This window comes from Haliotis cracherodii, unplaced genomic scaffold (assembly GCF_022045235.1).
Source record: "Haliotis cracherodii isolate W230 unplaced genomic scaffold, xgHalCrac1.p SCAF_39, whole genome shotgun sequence".
Taxonomy (NCBI): Eukaryota; Metazoa; Mollusca; class Gastropoda; order Lepetellida; family Haliotidae; genus Haliotis; species Haliotis cracherodii.
In genome coordinates, this window is record NW_027266296.1 from 1,162,953 (window position 1) to 1,188,754 (window position 25,802).

At 41.0% G+C, this 25,802-nt stretch overlaps 1 protein-coding gene across 7 annotated transcripts in view; it reads left to right on the top strand.

The window, feature by feature from the left end:
• Positions 1-25,802, top strand: part of LOC139478131 (uncharacterized) — a 131,315-nt gene that overhangs the window by 47,181 nt on the left and 58,332 nt on the right. For 2 of the 7 annotated variants that reach the window (XM_071260458.1, XM_071260460.1), the window contains exons 2-3: positions 7,455-7,578; positions 22,821-23,756. In XM_071260458.1, the coding sequence (XP_071116559.1) occupies positions 23,265-23,756 (492 nt within the window). In that variant the 5' untranslated portion in view covers positions 7,455-7,578; positions 22,821-23,264. Of the gene's footprint in view, positions 1-3,496; positions 3,585-7,454; positions 7,579-20,865; positions 20,952-22,155; positions 22,602-22,820; positions 23,757-25,802 lie in introns of those variants that run through there. The other 5 variants (XR_011654293.1, XM_071260457.1, XM_071260459.1 and 2 more) reach the window with 4 other exon arrangements.

The following is a 25,802-nucleotide window of genomic DNA, read 5'->3' on the forward strand; positions in this document are numbered from 1 at the left end:
TGGAACCAAGGGGATGAACGTCGGAAAAGCCAAAGACCTAATGAAATCATAGCGATGTGGCAAGGCTGGGTGTGAAAACGTGAATGTTATCGTGTTGTCCTTGAAAGTTAATCCCACCTATGCTGCCTGTTTGTTTGTTGGTTAAAAAAGCACTCAGCAATATTCCAGCTATATGACGGCGGTCTGTAAATAATCGGGTCTGGATCAGAAAAACTAGTGATTGACATCATGAGCATCCATCTACGCAACTGGGATACGATGACATGCACCAACCGGGTAAGCGAGCCTGACCACCCGATCCTGTTAGTCGTCTCTTACGACAAACATAGTCGCTTTTTACGGCAAGCATGGGTTGCTTGAGATAAATTCTAACCCGGATATTCAAGGATCCATCCTTTCTATAATATCAATAACAATTGCGACAATAATTGTTCAGCGCCTTGAGACTTGTATTTGTTTTTTATGTTAGAAGCAGCCTCGCGAGATACATTGTGAGGCAAACAGATGAGAAATGCTTTCCAAGGACGCCTCATCCGTCTACCTCATGGTCACACACACATGTTATGGAGTTTTTGCTTTTTACAAGAATTGATTAGCGTTTTTTGGAAGTGTTTACACACCGAGAAGCGCTCGGCAATAGAAGGGGACAGCTAACAGCCCCGTGATGAAGTAGTGTCTACTAAGGGCTACTTAGGTGGTAGGTACATTTACGTGCTATAGATCGCATGATCCCATTAAGATTGAAGTATCATTGGCTTTCGCAACACGCATTAGAGATTACTGGTGGGATGGGTCTGGGATTGAAGGAGACCATTGCCGATTGTCTGTTTCGATGGAATGATGCTCGTCAGGGTGATAAACAATGCTTGTAATAAAAAAGTGATTTTCAATCTGGCCACGATACTTCTAGCATGTTTAAATCGGAATGGTTGGTTGGTTGGTTAGTTGGTTGGTTTGTTGTTTAACACCGCACTCAGCAATATTCCAGCTATATGACGGCGGTCTGTAAATAATCGAGTCTGGACCAGACAATCCAGTGATTAATATCATGAGCATCGATCCACGCAATTGGGACCGATGGCATGTATCAACCAAGTCAGCGAGCCTGACCACCCGATCCCGTTAGTCGCCTCTTACGACAACCAATCGGAGTGAGTGAGTGTTGTTTTACGGCACGATCAGCAACATTCCCGCTACATCACGGCGGCCCGTGGGTATATTTAGGGTCTGATTGACCAGTGGTCAAGGGCAGGAGTGAAGGACAGAGTGGGGAGGTGAGTGACAGTTACTAGGTGAAAGAGTGAGTGGATGGTGAAATGGGGTTTAACGTCGCGTCAAAGATTATTGCACGCCCATGCACGTGTGTGTGTCTGTCTGCTTGTACTGGTCCGGACTGATGCCGATTTATAGTGCTAGCTCACTGAGATACCGCAGTTTAACATGAATACCCCACTCAGACACAGCACTGGCTCCGAGCCGACCAGTCCTTGTTTTAGCCCCTTAATGCCGAGCGAAAGGCAGGGTAACAACAAGTACCAGTGTTTATACAGTTTATAATCAAAAGACGCTAACCATCAATCAACCGTAACCAAGGCTACTACATACCAACGGCGTACCATCAACTCATCAAAGACCCCAATCAGTCATAATCCTTTTGTTGTTTATATTACAGGCTTCATCGGCCAATATGTTTTACCCTTCTGTGTACATAACGGTCTTCTCTACTCCAGTGTAACTGTATCTTAAACCTCCTCAACTGTATAAACACTGCCTCCTATCCTGTATATATACTTGTCAACCAAACTCTGTACATCACTTGCTTGATAACGGTGTTAGAACCTACAAGGAAACGTCGCTGTAATAAAGAAGTTGTTCATCCGTTATCCTTACTTAGTACTCCAACTTCTAAATGCCTCTCAAAGAAGGTACAAGACTAGTTAGGAACGAACTCCAGCATCGTAGACCATCATAGCCAGCCTCAGTACTTTCTTAGATTGGGCCTGAATACGGTCCTTGGTTTGCCAAAAATACCAATGCTGTTGGGATTCTTTATTTTATTTGACCTGCATCCCCTTCAGCTTCTACCCCACCTTAAGCCAACATACCGTGTTATAACTGAAGTATTGCTCAAAGTGCGTAAAATTCCAACGTCCTCACAGAATTAATTAAAGCAGAAATAGTTTCTTATTCAGAGCAAGGGAAGAAAAAATTAAGTTTTCCCAGCTGAGCTTCTTTTTAAATTCGGTTAAATTCTTTTTGACGGCACGTCTCGAAGGCAAAAGCTGCACCGACAAAAGTGTTGATTGTCAAAGTTGGTTTAACATTCCTTTGCTGGCAAGGCAAACTGATTTGCCTTTGGACAGACACTCAGCATTGGGACCACGGAGTCAACATATTTGAAGTGGGTTTTGGAAAAAAAATGTAGACTTATATTTAGTCTCTAAAATGAAATATTTATTTTCCGTGTTATATTGTCTTGTTATATATTATACAAAGGATGGATCCTTGAAGATCCGGGTTAGATTGATCTGCAGTAACCCACGCTTGTCGTAAGAGGCGACTAACGGGATCGGGTGGTCAGACTCGCTGACTTGGTTGATGCATGTCATCATATCCCAATGCAACATACATTGTCTGCAAAAAAAAAAAAATGTTCATAAAAAAAAATAAAATAAAAAAAAACACGCAAAAAATGTATATAAAAAAAATTATGTCCAATGGCATATTTTATTTCAAAAAGGATATTTGATAAAGGCCCTTCTTGTCCAGTTCATGTATCTAGATACAATCTTTTCCTTTTCAGGGAGCATATATATAATTCATATAAAGTCGCATGAAACTGAACAATGAATCAAAATTTGTAATTACGACTCTCAAATGGCAACTTGCAACTCGAAAATAATCAATCACAATAAACGTCTTGATCAAATTTGCTAGGATAGCCAAATCACTCCAACGTAGCTCCCTTTACAATCAACCAACGTACAATATATGTATATGGTTCTATATACAATTCACGGGGGCTGTAAAGGTTGTCTCGGCTCCAAGGCTCCTTGTCTCCGTGGCTTTCGCAACACCGAGAAGAACCTCCTTCAAACACGCCCAACCAGATGTGTTATAATGTTAAAGTTTAGGCACAGATATCGTTTACACAATGTCAACATTGCAATAGATCCAGTCGGAGGCAGTCCTTTATCTTTGGCAATCTGATCGCAACGGCACCACTCACAGAACATCTGTAAGAATTCTTGCATCGGATTCTATTTGTGCTCTCCCCGGGGCTTCGTTTACTTAGGTCTATTCTCTGCTTGAATGATGAACGCCAGACCGGCTCTACGTCGAATGCAACATGTTGACATGCGATTTGAGGAGATACTAATTTCTTCATTGTTCGGACGGGCCATTAGGTCGTGGGTTAATGCTGTTGGCAGCACTGTAGATGACCAAGGACATGAATTTTGATTTATGGTGACATTAACCTTTCTGCCGACGGGATTCCACATGTCCTTTGTGGGTGATAAGCGTGTTATACTGCACTTCATTATTGATGCAAGAACATTTCCCGGGACATTATATTGAGCAAGGTAAGACACATTCCGCTAAGTATTAATAAGTCGCTGCTAGATACCTTTGATACCTTTGTAATTATTCGAGGGTGAGAGAAAACTGGATTTAACCTTAAGTTTGTGAGGAACTGCATAAAACTGTCAAATCAATGAAATATGTATTGATGGAAATATTGTATTGACCCGACACTATTGTAATCGTTATGGCTGACCTTTTAAAGAAATGACCACCCGAAATAACAAATGCATTCATAGGTACACATATAGACGCATACTGCTTGTACAATGACAGTTCAACCGATTAGTTTGGTTTCTAAAGGAATGAGGACGAAATGATTTATAGACTGGTAAATGTTTGATAAGCTGTGTTTCCTGAAAGGATCAGCTGAATGTTATACTATCGCACACCGGTACTAAATGTCGGGTGGCGGTGCATCACTGTGGTTTGCGTTGGTTCCGCGCATCAAGGGGGGCACGGGTGGCCCAGTCGTCTAAAGGCGCCGCGATTCGCTGTGCAGAGTTGCGTCCCTTGGGCACGCCAGAAACCTATGATTGTGGGTTCGAATCCCGGTTCGCTCCGATTATGTTTCTAGGTTTGTCAGCACCATACCCGTGCTCGTGGGTTTCACCGAAGTGGTAAACGTCGGAGACCTGCATCACTTCGGGCTTTCCTCCCACATTAAGCTGACACGCCGCGATATAACTTGAATACTGTTAAAAGCGGCGTTAAACCCAACTCACTCACTCACTCCGCGCATCAAGGTACGGTCTCGGCTGGCACGTGGATATCTTTCTCTCTATCCCCTCTCTCTCACCCTCTCTCTACCCCCCTCTCTCAATCGCCCTCTCGCTCCCCTCTCTCCATCACCCTCCTCTCTCAAATATCTCTATCTCGCTCTCCCGTCTCTCTTCCTCTCTCCATCTCGCTCTCCCTTCTCTCTATCTCTCTCTTCCCTCACTCTCATCTCTCTATTTCTCTTTCTTCCCCACTCTTTCTCCCTCCTCCCTCTCTTTTTCCTCTCTTCTCTCTAACTTCCGTCTCTCCCCATCTCTCCCCCTATCTCCCAATTCTCTCTCCTCTCTCTCTATCTCCATCTCTCTCTCTCTCTCTCTCTCTCATCTCCCTCTCCTCCGCCACCCCTCTCTCTCCTCTTCTCTCTTAAGTATTAAGTGATATATTTAATTAGTGATACTTGTCACGTCAACGACCCGGGTTCGATTCACCACAATGTGTAATTCCCATTCCTGCTGTCCCACACCGTGATATTGCTGAAATATTGCTAAAGGAGGCGTAAAACCATATTCACTCGCTGTGCCTCATACTGCAAGTATAACGTACCAAATCACAAGACACTGTTACCAAGAACTTCTGTGTGAGGCTGCTCTATTGTCTGAAGCCAATTTCCTGCGGCAATAGATGACAGAGTATATACTGAATTGAGCAGACGTATCTGTGCCAGACACATTCCCCGACTCTGACACTGACTTGTACGTGACATAATGCCCTCTGACATATGCACGAGTCACGCGACGCTCTATGACGTCACAAAATGACAGTCATGGAGAGGGAATATATTGACGTCGCTTCGAGGTTTATTTTCGGTGGTATAAGGCAGCGATAATCTATACTACTGAAGATGATTAATACCCAAATAGCTATTGAAGGTACAAATGTGCGTCTCGCCATCCATTGATATTAGTTGAATATAGCAACAATGTATTGACATCTGATCGCAGAGTAAAATCGGAATTGAAGTATAAATATAGCGAGGAGGTCTGGAAAAGGCCACATCGAATTAATATTTAGTTCTACGTTTATTTTAATTCCCAAATGATTAAACATTTTAATCACTCATTTTAATTTCATATTATTTTATTTCATTATTTTATATATTATTATTAAAATATGACACGCCATGTAAATTGTAATTACATGTATATTCTGATTGAAACGATTTGGACAGCGTTAGGGAATGGCCATTTACTACAGGGATGGTAGGTCAGAGGTTTTTGACACTAATAGTAGTACACTAATGTACGGAAAATTATGACCCTCCCCTAATGCTTGTCATAGTTTGTATCCCTATGTCCTTGTACATGTTAACATGACCGTCCCCAAACATGTGAATTATTTTTATGACACTCCCTTAGAGACGGTCATATATATTTGGAGACCCTCCCCTGATACCCCCCTCCCATATAATTAATGACCTGTCCCGAAGAAGGAATTTTTTTACATAACCAACATAGTGACAGACTTATGGTAGCATAAGAGAGACAATGTGACAACCATCCTCGGCCTACGCGCTCGCCAGACTGTGATGTGTAGCCCTGTTGTTGTTGTTGTTGTTGTGATAATAATAATAATAATAATAATAATAATGATAAATAATAATAAATAAATAAATAAATAAATAAATAAATAAATAAATAAATAATAATAATCATCATCATCATCATCATCATCATCGTCGTCGTCATCATCATCATCATCATCATCATCATCTTCATCATCATCTATTAATCCGGGTGAGATCCAGTCAAGTTAATTATTTTCTCGAATAAAGAAATACGTCTGAAACGAAGCCCGGCGAGATTAAGGTTGTTGCAGGTTTACACGTAGCCTTGCTTCAAGTCTGTGTTAATAGATTCAGACAGGTTACTGTATATTTTTAATGAGATATTCAAGAGACACCGACCCAACATTTTAGGATGCCGTTTTATATGGGAACAAAATCAGTTTAAGTTTTATTTTTTTATCAAAAATTGTCACTAAGCAAGTCTAGTCTATATGTTATAACGATAACTCTATGCGTAAAATTGCCCGAAGGGTTTGGATAGATTTTAATCCAAGGCGCTGTCCAAGGCGCTGTGCAGAAAATCTATGATCGTGGGTTCGAGTCCAGGTTCTCCCCGATTGTGTTACTAGGTTTACCAGCACCATACCCGTGCTTTGTGGGTTTCACCACAGTGGTAGATCTGGATTACTTCAGGCTTTGCTCCCACATACACACCGACAGTACTGACGCACTGACTCATGGTGAAGACCCGGGGTAGATGAGGTCTTCAGCAACCCATGCGTGTCGTAAGACTAATGGAATCGGGTGGTCAGGCTCAGTAACTTGGTTGATTGCATCATCGAGGATATCGATCTATAGATTTTCTGATCCAGACCTGATTATATACAGGCCGCTATCATACAGCTGGAATAGTGCTGAGTGCGGCGTCAAATATCACACAAACAAAAAGGAAAATGTATGCAATTCGGAGACAGGATATATAGTTAGCTATTCAGTTTACATGCAATATGTCACATTATAAAGGAAATCATCCGATGAAACAATAATTTCTGGTATCCCCCGATATTGTTGTAATTCTGCTAAAAGCGGCGTAAAACCACTCACTTACGTAAAAGATTCTTCAGCAGCCCATGCTTGTCGTAAGAGGCGACTAACGGGATTGGGTGGTCAGGCTTGCTGACTTGATTGATGCATGTCATCGTATCCCAATTGCGTAGATGGATGCTCATGATGTCAATCACTGGATTGTCTGGTCCAGAACCGATTATTTACAGACCGCAGTCACATAGCTGGAATACTACTTTTAAACAATAAAAAAATCTATTAAAAAATCTATTAAAAAAAACCCTCTCACTCACTCACTCACTCACTCACTCACGGGCATTGCAACATTGTCATGAAGTAAGCCTGTGCTCAACAATCCAATCATTACGAGTGCCTGCACAAACACATTAACAGCAGTCGTACGGCTACACAGAAACAGATACCAAGACAAGAGAGAAAAGTGAAATTAATCACACCTGTCTACACCGTGTTCTCTCATATCTTACGGGCGCGGTGACATTGATGTTCATTTCTTTTCTTGCAGCGAGCTAAAATAAACACGACACTGACGGGACACGGTGATCTCAAGACAGGATCTTGTCACCAGGAATGAACTGCTTCTGACATAAGATTGCACGTGGCCAAAAAAGGAGTCACGTAACGCCCAGGTATGTCCGTCATATCAGTAAATTACAGGTACGTCATGCAGGTGAGCAAGTGCAACCTGGTCCGCTTTTCCTTCTTGCTTGTTAAACGACAGGACACATGTGTTTTCAGGTGATCAGCTACAAAGCCGTAACAGGTAAGTGTAGATGCCGACATATAATATTACTCACATGCAAAAGTCATCTGTATTTTTAATATATGTTAATAATATTGATATGATGTTACTATATGTCTTTATAGATTGATCACCCCGTGAAAATCAGGGTTAGAATTGATTTTCAGCAACCCATGCTTGTCGTAAGCGGCGACTAACGGGATCGGGTGGTCAGGCTCGTTGACTTGGTTCATGCATGTCATCGTATACTAATTGGGAAGATGGATGCTGATGATGCCAATCACTGGATTGACTGGTCCAGAACCGATTATTTACAGACCGCCGTCCTGAAGCTGGAATATTGCTGTGTGCGGCGTTAAACAACAAACAAACAACATGTTCTACAATTTCAAATATTGTTACGTACTGATCAAACAAGGGGTTATAATTTTTATCAACGTCACAATTAATACTGTATAACTACATACTTGTATATAACACTGTGTGGTAAGGGATATCAGTGCGTTACGCCAAGCCTTTTTGAATCGAACCCGGTCTTCAGTGAGACTAACACTTGTCCCACACGGCTACCCAATTGTCCAGTCATTCAAACGTAAGACAGAGAAACGATTACACCGTGTTTCTATCGATGGTTCTTAAATCAATAGCTGTTATTAATATGTTGAAGACAATCCCGACGTAAGACGATTGGCAACAATGACTACACAAATCCGTCAACTCAGCGTGCCTTGTTAAGTCATGTGCCGGGAGTTAATTCCCAGTAATCACCAAGAGGCTTATTACCGTCATATTACACACATCAATGTGGAGTCACATCATGTACTGTAATCGCTGTAACATCCTATTATCTGGTAGGTAACACCTGAGACACTGTGACCCACAATAGGCAACCACGTGGTGCTCGGTTTTCACTTCAGTTCGTACTCGGTTTTCCAGAATATAATACTTACATTTTATTGTGATAAAGAACTACTACTACTACTACTACTACTACTACTACTACTACTTCTACTACTACTATTACTACTACTACTACTACTACTACTACTACTACTACTACTACTACTACTACTCGGGTTAGAATAGGTCTTAAACAACCCATGCTTGCCATAAAAGGTGACTATGCTTGTCGTAAAAGGCGACTAACGGGATCAGGTGGTCATGCTCGCTTACTTGCTTGATGCTTGTCATCGATCCCAATTGCGTGGATCGATGCTCATGATATTAATCACTGGATTGTCTGGTGCACAGACCGCCGTCATATAGCTGGAATATTTCTGAGTGCGGCTTTAAACAACGAACCAAACCAAACAAATCCACTACTACTACCACTTCTGCTTCTACCGATAATGCTACTACAGCTACTACTTCTGCTACCACTACTATTGCAACATATACCACTACTACAGTTACTACCACAACAACAACTACTACTGCTACTACTACTGTTACTACTGCTGCTACTATTGATACTGCTGCTACTATTGATAATGCTGTTATTTATATTGTAGTGCTATTGCAACAGTTGCTGATATTACTACTACTTCTACTAATGCTGCTACTACTGCTACTACTACTGCTACTACTACTACTACTACTACTACTACTGCTGCTGCTGCTACTATTGATACTGCTGCTACTATTGATACTGCTGTTACTTATACTGTAGTGCTATTGCGACAGTTGCTGATATTACTACTACTTCTACTACTGCTGCTACTATTGATATTGCTGCTACTATTGATAGTGCTGTTAGTTATACTGTAGTGCTATTGCGACAGTTGCTGCTGTTACTACTACTACTACTACTACTACTGCTGCTGCTGCTACTTAACCACTTATGTTGCTGATAATGCTACTGACGTACTCCGTCCTTTCTTATTCATTATACCACAGACAGTGCAAGTGTGCTGGCGTTGACATAACACGTACATTATGACCCACAAGGATGTATTTTTCTGTAACAAAGCCTATCTTGTCAACCCGTGTGTTGAAAGAGCATCCTTCTCCTAACAAAGTCAAGGCACGTTTCTCATTTTTTGACCAAAGAAATATTCAGCGAGTAATTACGTGGAGTTGCATAGTTGTGTTGTTGGGTGATGTGATTCCCCGCGGGCCTCCGGTGTTAGGTTGTACAACAACATGATTAGGTTGTACTGATCCGCCCACATGAAATATCAAAATTGCCGTGAAGACGTCAAAGACACTCCGGCCGGGGCTGTTCAAGCAATTAGTCATAAATATATAAATTCAAATGATGTCTGGCATTCACGCTAGGCGGTATGCTACTTTCTTCACAACGTCGAAGGCCTGGGTTCGATTCCCTACATGGGTACAATATGTGAAGTCCATTTCTGGTGTCCCCCAACGTGATAAGAGCGGCGTAAAACTGTATTCAGTCGCTCTTTCGCTCATTTTACCGACCATACCTCCAACAGACAAAGATTACTTTTTCACTTATTTCCATCACTTACCTTATTTTAAAGTAGTTTACCTAGATTTTAAAAATAAAGAATCGTAAAACAATTAAATGGACATTAAATGGACTTGTCCGACATTGCCGAGGTCGGATTGTATTCAGGGAGTCATCATTATTTAAATACGGGTAAATATGTTGAAGCTTGTACATTGTCTTGACATCCTTAAGAAGGGTGAACAATATGTTGATATCTCATTGATCTTTTTATCTATTGATAAACAACGACCACTTTATTTCTTATTTGTATGACATCTAATTTCTGTCAGTTACGCATAATTAGCGGTTCTTCTATGTATCATTTTGTAAAGATCTGCTGGGTTTTTCACCTGGAACATATTAAAAATTAACGTCAACACGTGTTCCGTTCCAAGGCTACGTGAAGACAGCTGACACATGTACATTGCACTAAATTTAATTTAAATTATGTAAATTAAATTTATTCAGGTTTCGCTATATTATTCAGTATGAAAGTGTGATGCGTCTTTATGTTTGGTTTTATCCCGCACAAACTCTGGGTTTGAACCCCAAGTATATGTTTTCCCAATTGTGTTAAGCTAATACACTCATACCCAAGTCTTGACAGATAACTCAGTTGAGGAAGCTATCAAGCAAAAGCGAAAGACTGGAAGGCCTTCATTAACACGTGACCTAAAGAGGTCAAACTGGAATTTTCGTTCAACACATGTTATAACTACCACTAACGACATATGTGTAGAAAAAAAGACAATGACGCTACGAAATAGCACGATAATTCAGCCCTCATTTTGGGATTAGTCACCGCGTGGAATGAGCGTTCGGTAGCCACTTTAAGTCTCACTCGGCACGATATAATCAGTATGATTAGTGTGTGTTCGACGGGTTTTTCCACCATGTTTGTTGTGCTGTAGAAATAGTTTGTATGGGGACAACATCTGTCAAAAGTAGTGTATTTCCTAATCAATCAAACTGTCATTATAATTGAATTATGTAATACCTTCTGAATGCCCGAGGCTATAACATGTCTGCTGCCATTAACAATATTGTTAGGCTCTGCTCAAATAAAATTATCACTTTATAGAAAATGTTGGTGTTTTAATTGGGGGGATTGTTAATACCCAGTGTGAGTGAGTTTGGTTTAACGCCGCTTTCAACAGTATTCCAGTTATATCGTGGCGTGTCAGCTAAATGTGGGAGGAAAGCCCGAATGATGCAGGTCTCCGACGTTTACCACTTCGGTGAAACCCACGAGCACGTGTATGGTGCTGACAAACCTAGAAACATAATCGGGGCGAACCGGGATTCGAACCCACAATCATAGGTTTCTGGCGTGCCCAAGGGACGCAACTCTGCACAGCGAATCGCGGCGCCTTAGACGACTGGGCCACCCGTGCCCCCGGAATTGTTAATAAATGGCAACATAATTTATACATCAATTATAACCTACAGAAACTGTCCAAACTGTGCTTGTGTATGTTATGAGAAACATGTAGACATCTTAACACGTGAAATGGTTGTTTAATTGCTTTACGCCCCGTGCAATCTGTTTCAGCCGATAATCTAGACGGATTATTCTGTCGTTGACGTTATATATTTCCAGAGAAGGCGATAACTGAAACATTTATCGATTCATATCAGTTGACATAACATAATTTAACATTTTTCCTACTACCGCCATAACGTGGCACTAATATCGTACATGGGGCTTTATATTCCTACGCGATTACTGTAGAGTTTTCCAATTTTGATTATTTGAAGAATGACTTAATGTCATAAAGAGATTATCTCCCTCGTGTGCTTCGATGTCGTAAATATCAAATATAAGGATTAATTAAATACGTATTATGCTTGCGAAAAACTCGTATAATTCAATTTGTATTTCTGATATGTGCGTATGTGTATATATTATAGGTGAGGTGAAATGGGGGTTTAACGTCGCGTTCAAGATTATTGCACTTATATAGTGACGTGCATGCCCATGTGTGTGTGACTGCTTGTACTAGTCCGGGCTGATGCCGATTTATAGTGCCAAAGAGAGAGAGAGAGAGAGAGAGAGAGAGAGAGAGAGAGAGAGAGAGAGAGAGAGAGAGAGAGAGAGAGAGAGAGAGAGAGAGAGAGAGAGAGAGAGAGAGAGAGATGGGTCGATAAGTGTAACAATCACACGTCATTAAACTCAGTTTGTCAAACCCCATGCTACGTCTTATAAAGAGGTTCGTGTCTCCTCATCTAAGATTTATCGCGGTATAGTGAGCCCGAGATTTATTAACCGATTTACAGTACGCACGCTGGTAATATGTAACGCAGATGGCTGATGACACTGCTGCCGTGTGGGAGTGTTGTTTTACAAGCAGATATGTATTTGCTGTCTCGTTAGGGCTTCGGTTTGCAATATATCCACCTATTATCACATCGATTACACACACAACCATTAGCGACTTGCCAAACAGGACTGGATTAATGATCAACAGTGGTGTATGTGGAATTGATTAATGTGCATTTCATTTTATGGTGTTTGTGGTGAAATTGACCGTATAACAGTAAAGCTCGGTGGCTGACGTTAATGACACGGTATTGTTTTGAGCACTGAAACAATATGGATTATATTACAAAGTTGAAAGAAAAATCTTGTTTGTTTCTTGCATATAAAAGATCATAAATTAATGTTTACTCTTAAGTGCTTAATACGAACAATATTGTTATGGATTTCATGCAAGGCCATAGTAAATGTACCAGGCTCTCCGTGCAGATTTCAGGTTAAGTCGGGGCGGTCGGGTGGCCTACTGGTTAAAGCGTTCGCTCGTCACGCCGAAGACCCGGGTTCGATTCCCGACATGGGTACAATGTGTGAAACCCATCTCTGGTGTCCCCCGCCTTGATATTGCTGGAATATTGCTAAAAGCGGCGTAAAACCAAACTCACTCACTCACTCACTTACTCAGGATACGTCGTCCTGCTTGCCATCCATTTTGAAAACCCCAACAAAGTGAGGAGAGTTGAGGTGAAATGCGGTTAATAACACGCTGTTATGTACTGCGACAGTTGCGGCGTAAAACAACACTCACTCTCCACGCAACACAACGCAACGCTACGAATCACTACCCATACATGCCGTTTTAAACACTGTTACTAGTGGTCAGTCCATTACAAATTCATTTTGTGAACCAACTGTGACCACTATATTTGGAATTTTGATTACATACCAATGTCCCATGCAAATATTTCCAAACCACATTGAGGGGCGGTCGGGTAGCCTAGTGGTTAAAGCGTTCGCTCGTCACGCCGAAGACCCGGGTTCGATTCCCGACATGGGTACAATGTGTGAAGCCCATCTCTGGTGTCCCCCGCCGTGATATTGCAGGACTATTGCTAAAAGCAGCGTAAAACCATATTCACTCACTCACTCCAAACCACATTGGGTGAGGAGTTATTTTTCGCCATTTTTAGCACTTATCCAATAATATTGGGGCGTTGTGGCGAGCACCAAGGATGGGTATAAGGTACATATGTTTGGAATAGAACCAACCCTTCAACGTGAACAGCTGACACTTTAACAAAGAGGCTTCAAAAACCGTCCAAAACGACATGTTGTTGATTACACACAAACACACAGATATCCGACCACGAGATGTATTCAACGCGTCTGGCTAATAAAGGTCACGAACCCTACACTTAGTCCACCGAGAGAACCGTTAGTGAACTTCCCTCATCTAAACTCAACTCTGATTTACTACACTTGTATGACATTAATTGCCTCAGTACAATGTCTAGTTCCTCTTGAACTGTAGAGCACATTCCTTTCAGGCGAGAAACAATCTCACCAGCGAAAGAAGAGCCAGGGCTTGTCGACGTCACGTTTAGGTGTCTTCTCCGACGTCCGCGCATTGACTGACTGCATTAAGAGCTTGTCGATTTCCGAATTCGTCTGAAACTTGTAATGGGGCGGCAGACGCTATTGAATAAGATTGCCTATCGGGTACGTGATCAAGGAAATGGTTGGTTGAGAACTTTTATAAAATAAAACGTATATGTCAGAGTTGTGACGATTGTAATATTCGAATTGATATTCATATTGACAAGTTGCATGTATGCGTTGGCTGGTTAACGTACAACCTGTGACAGCAATATAGCGCTTATAGGTATTCCTAGTTCATTTCATGTTTATTTCAATTGCTTTGCTTAAAAAATATGTCTAAATATCAATACGCCATGGTATTAGGACCGCCTCCGTGGTCTTGTGGTAGAGCGTCCGCCCGGAGAGCGAAGGTTGGGGGTTGGATCCTTCGCCGCGTCATACCAAAAGATGTTAAAAGATGGTACTTGTTGTTACACTTCCTGGCTCTCGGCATTTAGGAGATAAAACAAGGATGGAGTCAGTATACTGTGTCTGAGTGGGTTATTCATGTTAAACTGCGGCATAGTATCTCAGTTAGCTGGCACTAAAAAATCGGCATTAGTCCGGACTTACACCAATATGTTTTCCCGATGTCCCAAACATTGACATTTGGGAATTGTTAACTGTCGTTGGGCGATGTGTTGACATTGCTCTTGACTGAGACTCAAAGACCCAGACAGATTCGCCTCCACGAACATATTCCTATTTGTGAAATAGAACAGGAAAATTTAAGAGTATCCCCCAGGGTGTCTGAAAGTACCCAGATAATTGTGCACGTCCATTGTCTCACAGCACAATGGCGCATTCATCTCCCAGCAGAAGACTTCCGGTGGCAATATGACCTTCACATTTGGCCTCCGGAGATCTCGTCTAATGTAAGGCGCGTGTGTAGTAGGATTGTTTTGTGTTTATCAATCTCAAAAAAGAATGAGGATCCTTTTTTTTAAATCTTAGGTTTATATGTAAAAAATCCGACCTGGTCTTTTTCTTTATGTTATGAGTACGTAGATACGATTACGATGCCGTGGAACTGAAAGTTCATATTCAGTTTTTGAGAAAGAAACATTTTTGTCACAACGAAAATTGTATTATCCGCGAAGCAGCGCGCATGTCCACACCCTACTCGACACAGAAACAGTTCTTTTTTTTCATTTTCGCCTCAGTCAACTCATTTTTCAACAATGTCAACGCTCACCTGTCCTCTCTTTTTTGTTTATGTATGAAACGGTCTGTATGAAATATTTGAAGCCGTAATATTGCTGGAATATTGCTAAAAGCGGCACTCACTCACTGACTCACTGGATTTGTCTGGCCCAGACTCGATTCTTTACAGACCGCCGTCAAATACCTGGAATATTGCGACGTTAAGTAACAAACAAATCCTCATGTAAAATTATTCATGACCACAAAATATATACTTACTATGGATGATGATCACCCTTCCATCAGTATATTTTTAGCTGGAATCAAATGGCTACAGACGCTGAACAAACCGTTCATCTTTATTTAGCTCAGGTTTACACAACATGTATCATACTTCGCGCACCTGTCAACCTGGTTAAAGCGCCTGCTGGCATTATAGTCACGTTATCATTCAACTACACTCCCGTGCAAAAAAAAGTGTTCATTTGAAAATTGGATTTGACCAAATAATTACAAACGTTATCAACACGTTACTTTTCCCGATGCTCATGATGTCAATCACTGAATTGTCAGTTACATACCTCTGTCATATATCTGGAATATTGCTGTGCGCGGCGTTAAACAAACAAACAAACAAATCGAAACGTTACTAGGCTGAAAACAGCCGCCAAAAACACAGCCAACTTAAGGTGAACATGCAACTATGACAACCGTATCAAACGCAGCAGCATCAAATAACCACTTTTTGTTTGTGTCATTTTAAGCCACCATCAAACATCGGTGTCTACTTTCTTTTGTCCGTCAGCTTAGATTCAGTATTGACAAACATCGGTGTCTACTTTCGTATGCCTCGCAGTTTAGGTAATAATATATAGGGCGGGGACGAAGGGATTGAAATAGATCATGGAGCTTATATCTATAAATGATGTCATTCGTCAGAATATGGATCGGTCATAAGGATTACATTGAATTAGGAATACCTGCCTTCTATCAACGATGTGTTATTATAGAAAACCTTTGCATGGAAGGACTTAAGGGAAGCCTTGGTTTTACTTTACAGAAGGGCATATGCTATTTTTACACGTGGACGCTGATATCAATACAATTCATCATTGCGACGCGGCAACGTTGCACTTAGAATAGATATATAGCCATCTAGGGTCATTTTCACCATTAGGCTCAATTCATATTGTAAGTGCTTTGGTCGTTAACAATCTGTGACGTCACGTTGAGGATTTTGTGACGTCATGAATGCCCGACAGACAAAGGTGTTGTTTAATAACAAGAGTCAGTTGTCACTGCACGGTTCTAAAAGGCATGTATCGCCTTTGGTGTTATATATTTGATAGTGATTCATAGACACATGTTTATGACACAGTCGGAATCGAAAAATGGTCTCTGCTTTGGGAAGAGATCTCGTGTGATTATGGTAATGGTTTTCGTCGCTTTCATTTTGAAAATATATATGGATGCATTCGAGTTATCTATTCTATCACTACCTCTTTGTATCTTTAATAAACCAAATATTTGAGAATATAAATTTATAAATGTATTGAATATTAAGAATTCCGAACAATAATTGAACAAATAATTGAACTGGAGGAATAGGAAACCATTGGTTAAGACTCTACCTATACAAGTGATAAAGTTATTTAATCAAAAGCTTCCATTATGACCTACAAACGATGTCTCGCCAAACGTTTCTGACAAAGGTGTTGTGTTTATGTGAGCGGCTTTTCATTACTATGTATTCCACTGGCAGTGTCTGAAAGGTTATAAAATGTCCCATAATCGCCGTACAAACTCATAAATCAGTACACAAAGTGAAATCGTTATTGCCTTTCGCCATATTATCGATCTGACACTAAAACCCATATAAAGTTATTGAACTCGTCACCTAGTTTCTGGTGGACTATTTATCACACAAAAATCGTATTTTCATGGAGTTTGATAATGGTTATTATGATATGGGCACGCCTGGCATCATCATATAATTATCAGCTGTTGTTGTTGGCGTGGTTTGTTTCCATTGGTGAGACGCTTGTCGTAAAAGGCGACTATGCTTGTCGTTAGAGGCGACTAACGGGATCGGGTGGTCAGGCTCGCTGACTTGGTTGATGTATGTCATCGTATCCCAAGTGCATGGATCGATGCTGATGTCAATCACTGGATTGTCTGGTACAGACTCGATTATTTACAGACCGCCGTCATATAGCTGGACTATTGCTGACTGCAGCGTTAGACAACAAACAAACAAACAAACAAACATCAGTTGCGATGTCCCATCAGTCAAGTGACGTGAGGTGAAATTGGGTTTAACGTCGCGTCCAAAATTATAACACTTACATACCGACGTGCATGTGCGTGTGTGGGTGTGGCTGCTTGTACTTGTCCGGACTGAGGCCAATTTAATAGTGCTAGCCATGAGACAACATGTACAGTTTAACATGAATACGCCATGAATATACACTATTAATAACGGTTCGCAAATAGCTGCAGTACTTTCGACTGAGTGAGTTGGGTTTAACGCCGTTTTTAACAGTATTCCAGTTATATCGCGGCGTGTCAGCTTAATGCGGGAGGAAAGCCCGAAGTGATGCAGGTCTCAGACGTTTACCACTTTCGTGAAACCCACGAGCACGGGTATGTTGCTGACAAACAAAGAAACATAATCGGGGCGAACCGGGATTCGAACCCACAATCATAGGTTTCTGACCTGCCCAAAGGGACGCAACTCTGCACAGGGAATCGCGGCGCCTGAGACGACTGGGCCGACCCGTGCCCCAGGTACTTTCGAAAGTAGGAGATAATTTATATATTTATAATGGCTCCACACCTGAAAATAACCTTTTGATATTGTTGTTTATTTACGAACATATCCTGAAATAAAAATGTCTTTGAAACATTGTTGTTTCCCAATTAACAATGCTATCAAACAAAGTGATTACAGTCGCGTACATACTGTTTTTGGTGTTTCTCGCCCTGATCTGTTATACTAGATACTCATTCTAACTGAGGTCGACTTAACAGGGTACGTTTTAACTTATTTGAACTCTTTTGGCTATTAATTGAGTAAACATTCGGTTCGACACATCCGGGTTAAAATAGTGATAAATATAGTATTCGATACAACCAGAGATTCGACACATCTGTATTCGAGACAACGGGCGTATTTTTGTGTTTTATCGTTTTCTAAAAAAGTACTTATGGATATGAAAAAACTGTTTTGCTGGATTTAATAATCGACACAAAGCATTACGAAGATTTAAATACGAAATAACAAAACAACTGGAAAAGTACTAGTCTGGATTTGCTAGTTTTATCTCAGTGCTCAATACAAAATGTACTTTACAGGAGGTAATTTGTAGGCACTTTCAACATTCAAAAATAAAACTAAATCCAAATTGACATGGCAGAAACAGGCTGTAGGCATTATGCAAATTAGCCTGGAAAAAAGATATCAAAACAACAATAAAAATAACAGCTATATATGTTTATGTAATAATAATGCCATGTAAGTTGGTGTTTGAGAAGGGAATATGTTACTTTTACGTTCTGATATTTTGACGATGATTCACTATCCCACAATGCCACTCACATCTCTAACCATTGACAAATCACATGCACGTGGGTTTCAAGCACCTGTTTTCACCTGTCGTCAAGGTGTCATAGGTCATGGACATTCACCTTGATCTACTAACACCTGGTTATGCTCAGTTTCACAATAGTCTGTTTTGTTCATATTTTTACACACTTTTACGTGTAAACAGACATAAAAACCTTTGATACGCTGTATTTGTGCCAAGGCCCAATTAGTACTAATTGAGTTGTTTGTATATTTATATATTTTGTATATTAAGTGCATTTATTTAAAATCTGAGATCGAAAAAACAGTTTTTTTCATCTCCGTGAGTACTTCTTCTTTTTTTAGTATACGGGTGTAGTCCTTTTAACAACAAGTCCGTCTTATACACAGAATCGTACCGTACTTTTCCTGATCAATTCAGTAACACTGTCACCAGCCATGACTAAGGACCAAAAACTATGAAGGTGATGCTTCTATAAAATGCCGCCGGCGACCTGGATTCTTTCTAATTTGTAGAAAATCGTTTAATCTCCGCTGTGAAAATATCGCGTCTGATCAATCATCCTAATGGCCGACAATGCCCCGTGTCCTTGCCGGATGCACCCTATTGGTGCTTTGCCACAACATTGTCGCTCTATTATAACCTGTAATTATCATCTAGCTTCATAGCTTCTGTCCATCTAGCCAATCGATGTGTGACAAGAAAGGTTAATAGACATGGACCTCGCAGACGCTGAGTTAAAACATATAGAAATCAGTAGCTGTTAGTGGGTGTGTTTGGGTCGAAGACACTTTGGACGGATTTCAGTAATGTGGGATGAATGAGTGAGTGAGTTGGGTTTTACGTCGCTTTTAACAGTATTCCAGTTATATCACGGCGTGTCAGCTTAAAGTGGGAGGATAGCCCGAAGTGATGCAGGTTTTCGGCGTTAGCCAACTTTGTGAATCCGACGAGCACGGGTATGGTGCTGACAAACCTAGAAACATAATCGGGGCGAATCGGGATTCGAACCCACAATCATAGGTTTCTGGCCTGCCAGAAAGAAGTGCGGCGCCTTATCCCCTAATGTTGAAGAAAGCCTGTAGTGAAGAAGGTCGTGATGGCTTTCAACACGAATGAAAGTCGGGGTCATAAGTGTAGTGTTAACAGACCAAGGATCATAATCGGAAAGTATCTTGGATTCGAACACACGATCATAGGGCCCTGGCCAGACTAAGGGACATAACTCTGAATATGGAATTGCATATTAGACAATGTTCAGTTTCACAACTGTCATGTAAAATTTCAAGAGAACGCTTTGGAAATTTGAAAAATGCAGTTTTGTGTTTTCAGCTGCATGTACTTAGATTTAATTCTATTACACAGAATATGGAATCTTACATTTGCTGACGCTCCTTGTAAACTCGATTGGTTGCCGTTAGAGGCGATGTCGTGTTTCAATAGTGTGGATCGTTTTACATGTTTTCAGTCACAGGCTTGGGATTCGCTGGTTTACAAGCCGCTGTGATATAGCTAGAAGGTTGATGACTGCGGCGTAAAACAACCTTTGCTCACTCCAAAGACGCTATTACTTGGTCCAACCAAAGATGTACACGTCTAAGACCTGCACCTCCCCCACCCCCCCCCCCCCCCCCACTAGAAGGTGAGGGGGGGTTCCGTTGGTTGGGGGAGGGGTGATGTTACTGCATGCGCCCTCGGCCAAGTCAATTCGTGACTTGGATATTAAATGTGCATTCCTGTCTTTTGCAAACTCCGGGATGAATCCTTTCTTGCCACTCAACCTTACGTCCCTTAAAAAAAGTAAATTTTATGCAATTCGAACAGGATATCCGAAAACCACCACTGTTTACGCGTCGTGAGTTCACTGTCTAAATATTGAATCAGTCTGTGTCCTGATCAACTTACATACAACTTCGTGCACTTTTCACAGCTGAATCTGCTTTGTAATGGACATATGTCACTCAAGTGATAGATCCGTGTCCAGCTGTTACTTTCTCCACCCCCATGCACACAGTCACACCTTCCACATTCAGCGCGCATCAAAACACTTCCTGGTCACACGCTGTTCCGTGTTCCCCCTAAAAGACACGTGTTATCGGGACGGATGCAAGCATCGTGTTTCAGCAACGTGCTGTCGATGATAGAATCGGGGTCGGGTTCCATGTGACGCACACTCGCATAAGGTAAACCGTTACAATATACCGTTATCATGATAAAAGACCTAACAAACAAATACTAGTATGTTTGAATGTACATATGAATATATGTAAAAGCAGGAGTTTCATTCATTCGTCGTTCAGACTTTTTTATTCCCCTGGTCAGCTGTTACCTGAGTAAATATGAGTGAGTTGTGTTTTACGCCGCCTTTTGCAGTATTCAAGCTACATATACACTATCTGTGTCGTGGTTTAGGTTTGGTACCTCCCAGTCTGTTGACTGTCATTGGGAGAGCAACCGGGTATACACCCTTCTGACAATCAGGGTAATGCAAGGCTGCAGTGTTGGGGAGTCTTCACATTCTGTTAAGCTCTGGGTGGGTTTGATAAGGCAGTGCTTTCTGGGAGAAGTACCATTCTCTGTCTGAGTTGATGGCACCTGACTGTGCCAGGATCACCCGCATCCTGTTTGCTTCATTTCTTTATTTTAATCTGCAAATTATAATAATAATAATAATAATAATAATAATAATTATAATAATTGTTGTTGTTGTTGTTGTTGTTGTCTGGGCTTTGTGTAGAAGGGGCAAGGGCTCTGAGTTGATGGCACCTGACTGTGCCAGGATCACCTGCGCCCTGTTTGCTGCATTTCTTTATTTTAATCTGCAAATTATTATGATGATGATGATGATAGCCTGGCGTCGTATTTAGAAGCGTGTGTATAGCTATCAGTATTTGTTTGACCTGTGCTCAAGTCCAAGAAGCAAAACGTATCCATTGACCATAATATGATTATGTTAATTACTATAGTAATTTCATACTCATAACACATGTGACACGAGTCAATGTTTCATTTTCAAACCTAACTTCGCTTAATGCCTGCAACACGACCCGATCTATATGACGGGACACAGGGGACGTATAAAACAGGTTTTACTGACAACTCGTTACTAGTTCCTCAACATAACGGCCGTCGACAGAACCCTAGTCCATGTTATTGCATCGTCAGTGAATTGAGACTCTACGTAATGTTTAAACCCGTGACTCAGTAGCGATGAAACACGTTTCTAAAGCACTGACGATCTACCACACTATACGCTCCCTCTCATCGCCCTACTTCCGTATAATGTAATTCTGAGCCGGCTGCACCGTTTCCCTTTGCACGTGGTGCACTATGTGTGAATCTCGAACTAAACAAACAGAGGGGGCACCGTTACGTGAGGTAGACGGGACTGAATATTTCCCTCAAAGCTTGAATCCACAACACGCCTTGGAACCAAACAACCTTTCCTCCCCGCCCAGCCGGACAGATCAATACACTGCCTGTGTTTCTGGCCCGTTTGCTTTTAACACACAGACTAGGAGAACATCACGCTTCATAGTTCCTAGCACTTCACCTGGTGTGGTCGAATAATTGCCGGCCTCGCTGTCCAAGCCAACCGGACAATACAATGACCACACCGTGGACGTAATGGTCTTCAATAACCAAGCGCAGAGCGATTGGTTCTATGACTTTTATCGGTCGGCAATATCACAGGGCGTGCGTTCACCTTGGGAATACCTGGTATTGAGAATTCGGATACCGTTATGAGACTGGGTTACGTTTGTTCTGGAGTGGAAAAAAGGTGAAAGGGGATTCTCTGTTGAAATGTGAACGTGTGACAATTCGTTTGAAAGGTAATGTCATTGTGATCAGATCAAGAGTTATTGAGAGTTGGTTATAATGAGCCTGAAATATATTGCCTGTCAACGTAGATTAATTGAATGCTAGCAGTTCGATGACACTGATCGTTGCTTCGCGTAACGAGCTTTCGAAAGCAGGTTATTGGATCAGTCTTTTTTATCAATATCCATTTTAACCGTGGTATATATTATATGTTTTAATTTTCATTACAGCAACTGGCTATACGAACTGCTGAGAAATCCCAAGGGTCCGAGTTTGTCTTCTTGGAGCGATTAGAAAGCAATAACTCAAACCGGTAACTGTCTCCGGGGAGGAGAAATGGATTGTTCTGTCGATTAATGTTGTGGCATAGATCAAGTGGATTCAATTGTAGTAATCCACTATATGTTTGCAATCAGGGACAATGTGCGAGGGCTGTGTACGATGGTAACCTCCATCCCGACTCAATTTGTGTCTCATATGTCAATGCCACCTCGATCGTACACGCTGTACCAGGACGGAAAAACCTCCCCCAAATCCTATCCACGTCTCAAACAAATCTTTGCTTAAGGAACGTATAAACACTGCGGAGAAGGCTAAAGACGTTTTTAAGTCAAGAGGATTTCAACTATTTTGTGGAAAAACACGAACTCGGTGAGTTCAAGGAATATAGACTGATGAATGGTTCGGACGAAACTGGTACAGTCCCTTCAGCCGACAAAATGTGTGATTCCCCTGATTATGGTACGTTACCGTCGTCGACAGCGATGCAGCAGCTGCTGTTGACGGTGGTGATGGTGACAGGATTTGTGTGCACGAAGACGTTGTTTGATAACATACGAAGACGCCAGGCCCGAGTCACTGTTGTGGTTGTTGGAGCTGGGCCGATTGGGCTGACGGCAGTTCTCGTTGCTGCGAGAAGTGGACGAGTTGGGAAAATTATTTTATATGAAGAGATGTTTAGGAAAGTTTTACTTAACAGGCAGCATCAAATTGCGTTTGATCAAAAAAGTATTCCCTTCTTGAAAAAAATAGGAGTAGATTTTGACAACATTGAGGGCTGTTGGGAGAGTGACTGTTTTTATACTCGCGTGGGAATCTTCCAAGAATATCTTCTTGATGTGATTCACAGGATCAGCACGCCGAAAGAAATCCGATTGGGTACCAAGGTAAGCGAAATATTTAATGACAATTAATAACTGTTGAATAAAAACTCACATTTTTCATGTAATAAATGAGGTACTTAACATGCAAAAGTCAGAACAAAGATTATTAAATGTAATGACAATTTGTAACTATTCATAATTACTAACAGTTATCTTATAAAAAATGTGTACGTAACAAAAGTCCGAACCAAGAATATATACGATTTAATTTGTAACTATTGAACTAATTAACATTATAATCTAAGTCACATTTACTCATTACCGAATGAACTGCTTTTAATCACGTGGTCAGTCTAATACCATCGAGTAAGACATGAATATAAACATAAATAATGACAATTAATATTTTTATACACGTACATGCTTCCTTTTGATGACCGCCTTTTATCACGTGTGTAATGTATAGAGATGATATATATTAACGATGGTATGCGTCTCAGGCAAGTTCATGGCCAACGACAAACCTAACACATTGCTAACACATCACCAATGTTATATAACAGTAGAAGATTATTACCAATCACTGTGAACATGATAAACGAGTGTGTATAAAACCCCTAATGACTGATTGTTATCAGCGAATTGCCATTCACACATCGTAATACCCGTGTAAGGCGTGAAGCGGTGTTGCCTAACGGTATGACGTAATAGTCCGTTTGTAATTCTACTTTTGATTAGATCGTCACGTAATGAATATTAATATATAGATATGTTTAATTTGCTTTGTTTAATCATTTTGGCACATGTTAATGAAATAACCAATCTGATAATACAAGCTGTCTATATCGTTTATATTCATGACATATTGCATATTTGATATTTCTTTTAAGTTACGTTATTCGCTGTATTGTATAATGGTGAATTGATGAATCAGCTCCATCACCTCGATTAAAGATGATGTTTATGACGTATAAACAATGAATAAACAAACACAAATTATCCCGGGAGAATCCTTATAGCATTATCCTCTGCATGTAATAGCAGCACTCCGCTTGTCTCTAAATACTGATAACTCGATATATTCCCTCGTGTACATATGACCAAAGTGTAATAAACATTGGACCTCACGGTCTTCGATCCACAAAGAACCCTTTGAACAACGACTGTCCACTTTAAACACGGAAGTAAAGATCGCCTAAGAGCTATGATCGCATTGTGTTACGGGACTAATTCATAACGCTTCATGTCAACGTCAAGATGTAATTGTAATACCTGCGACGCATAATGAACCTTCTTTAACTCCAACTCCAGTGACCCGATATGATGTTTTAATACGATTTAAATTGATATTCCCTCTAGAATTTGTGAAAATGGCATTACGCCACTTTTAACATTATTACAGCAATATCACGGCGGGGGGCACCATAAATGGCCTTCACACATTGTTCCCATGTGGGGAATCAAACCCGGGTCTTCAGCTTGACGAGCGAACGCTTAACCGTTAGGCTACCCCGTCGCTTTGTTAACGCATGCTAAATAACGGATAACGTGACACACATTCGAGATTTCGTCAGTACATTTGACCTAATTTACGGTTAAAAAAATCCATAAATGTTTTTCAACTACCATAGTAGCTACGTATACGTTACTGTCACTATCGTCGTTTCCCTTGTCACAAACTACGGTTAAATCGACATATATTCGATGGTATCAGGATCTTGTGTGTACATTCTACATAATTCACCGCTAAACTATCCATAAAATGTGTCTAAGCTCTTTGGCAGCGAGGTGGAGTATTCGGTATTGAAGAATAAGGAGTCTGACTTTGCCAGGAGAGAGCCCCACTGAGCGCTCAGCAAACACCAATAACATGGGATGCTCTTAAACTGGTACATGATTCGAACATAACCGTGGACGTCTTGGTCTGGATTGGGAGTAGGGCTAGCGAGAAGAGCCTGGTCGATTGAGAAGATCGTACCAGTCGGAAGGGCTTTTATAGGATTATTCTATTGGGGATAATCTGTATGCATTTCTTTAGGAGTTCGATGTTTCAGTCTGGTATGATTGTATTCGTGCAGTGGACTCTGCTTTTAACAGGGATGTCTTGTG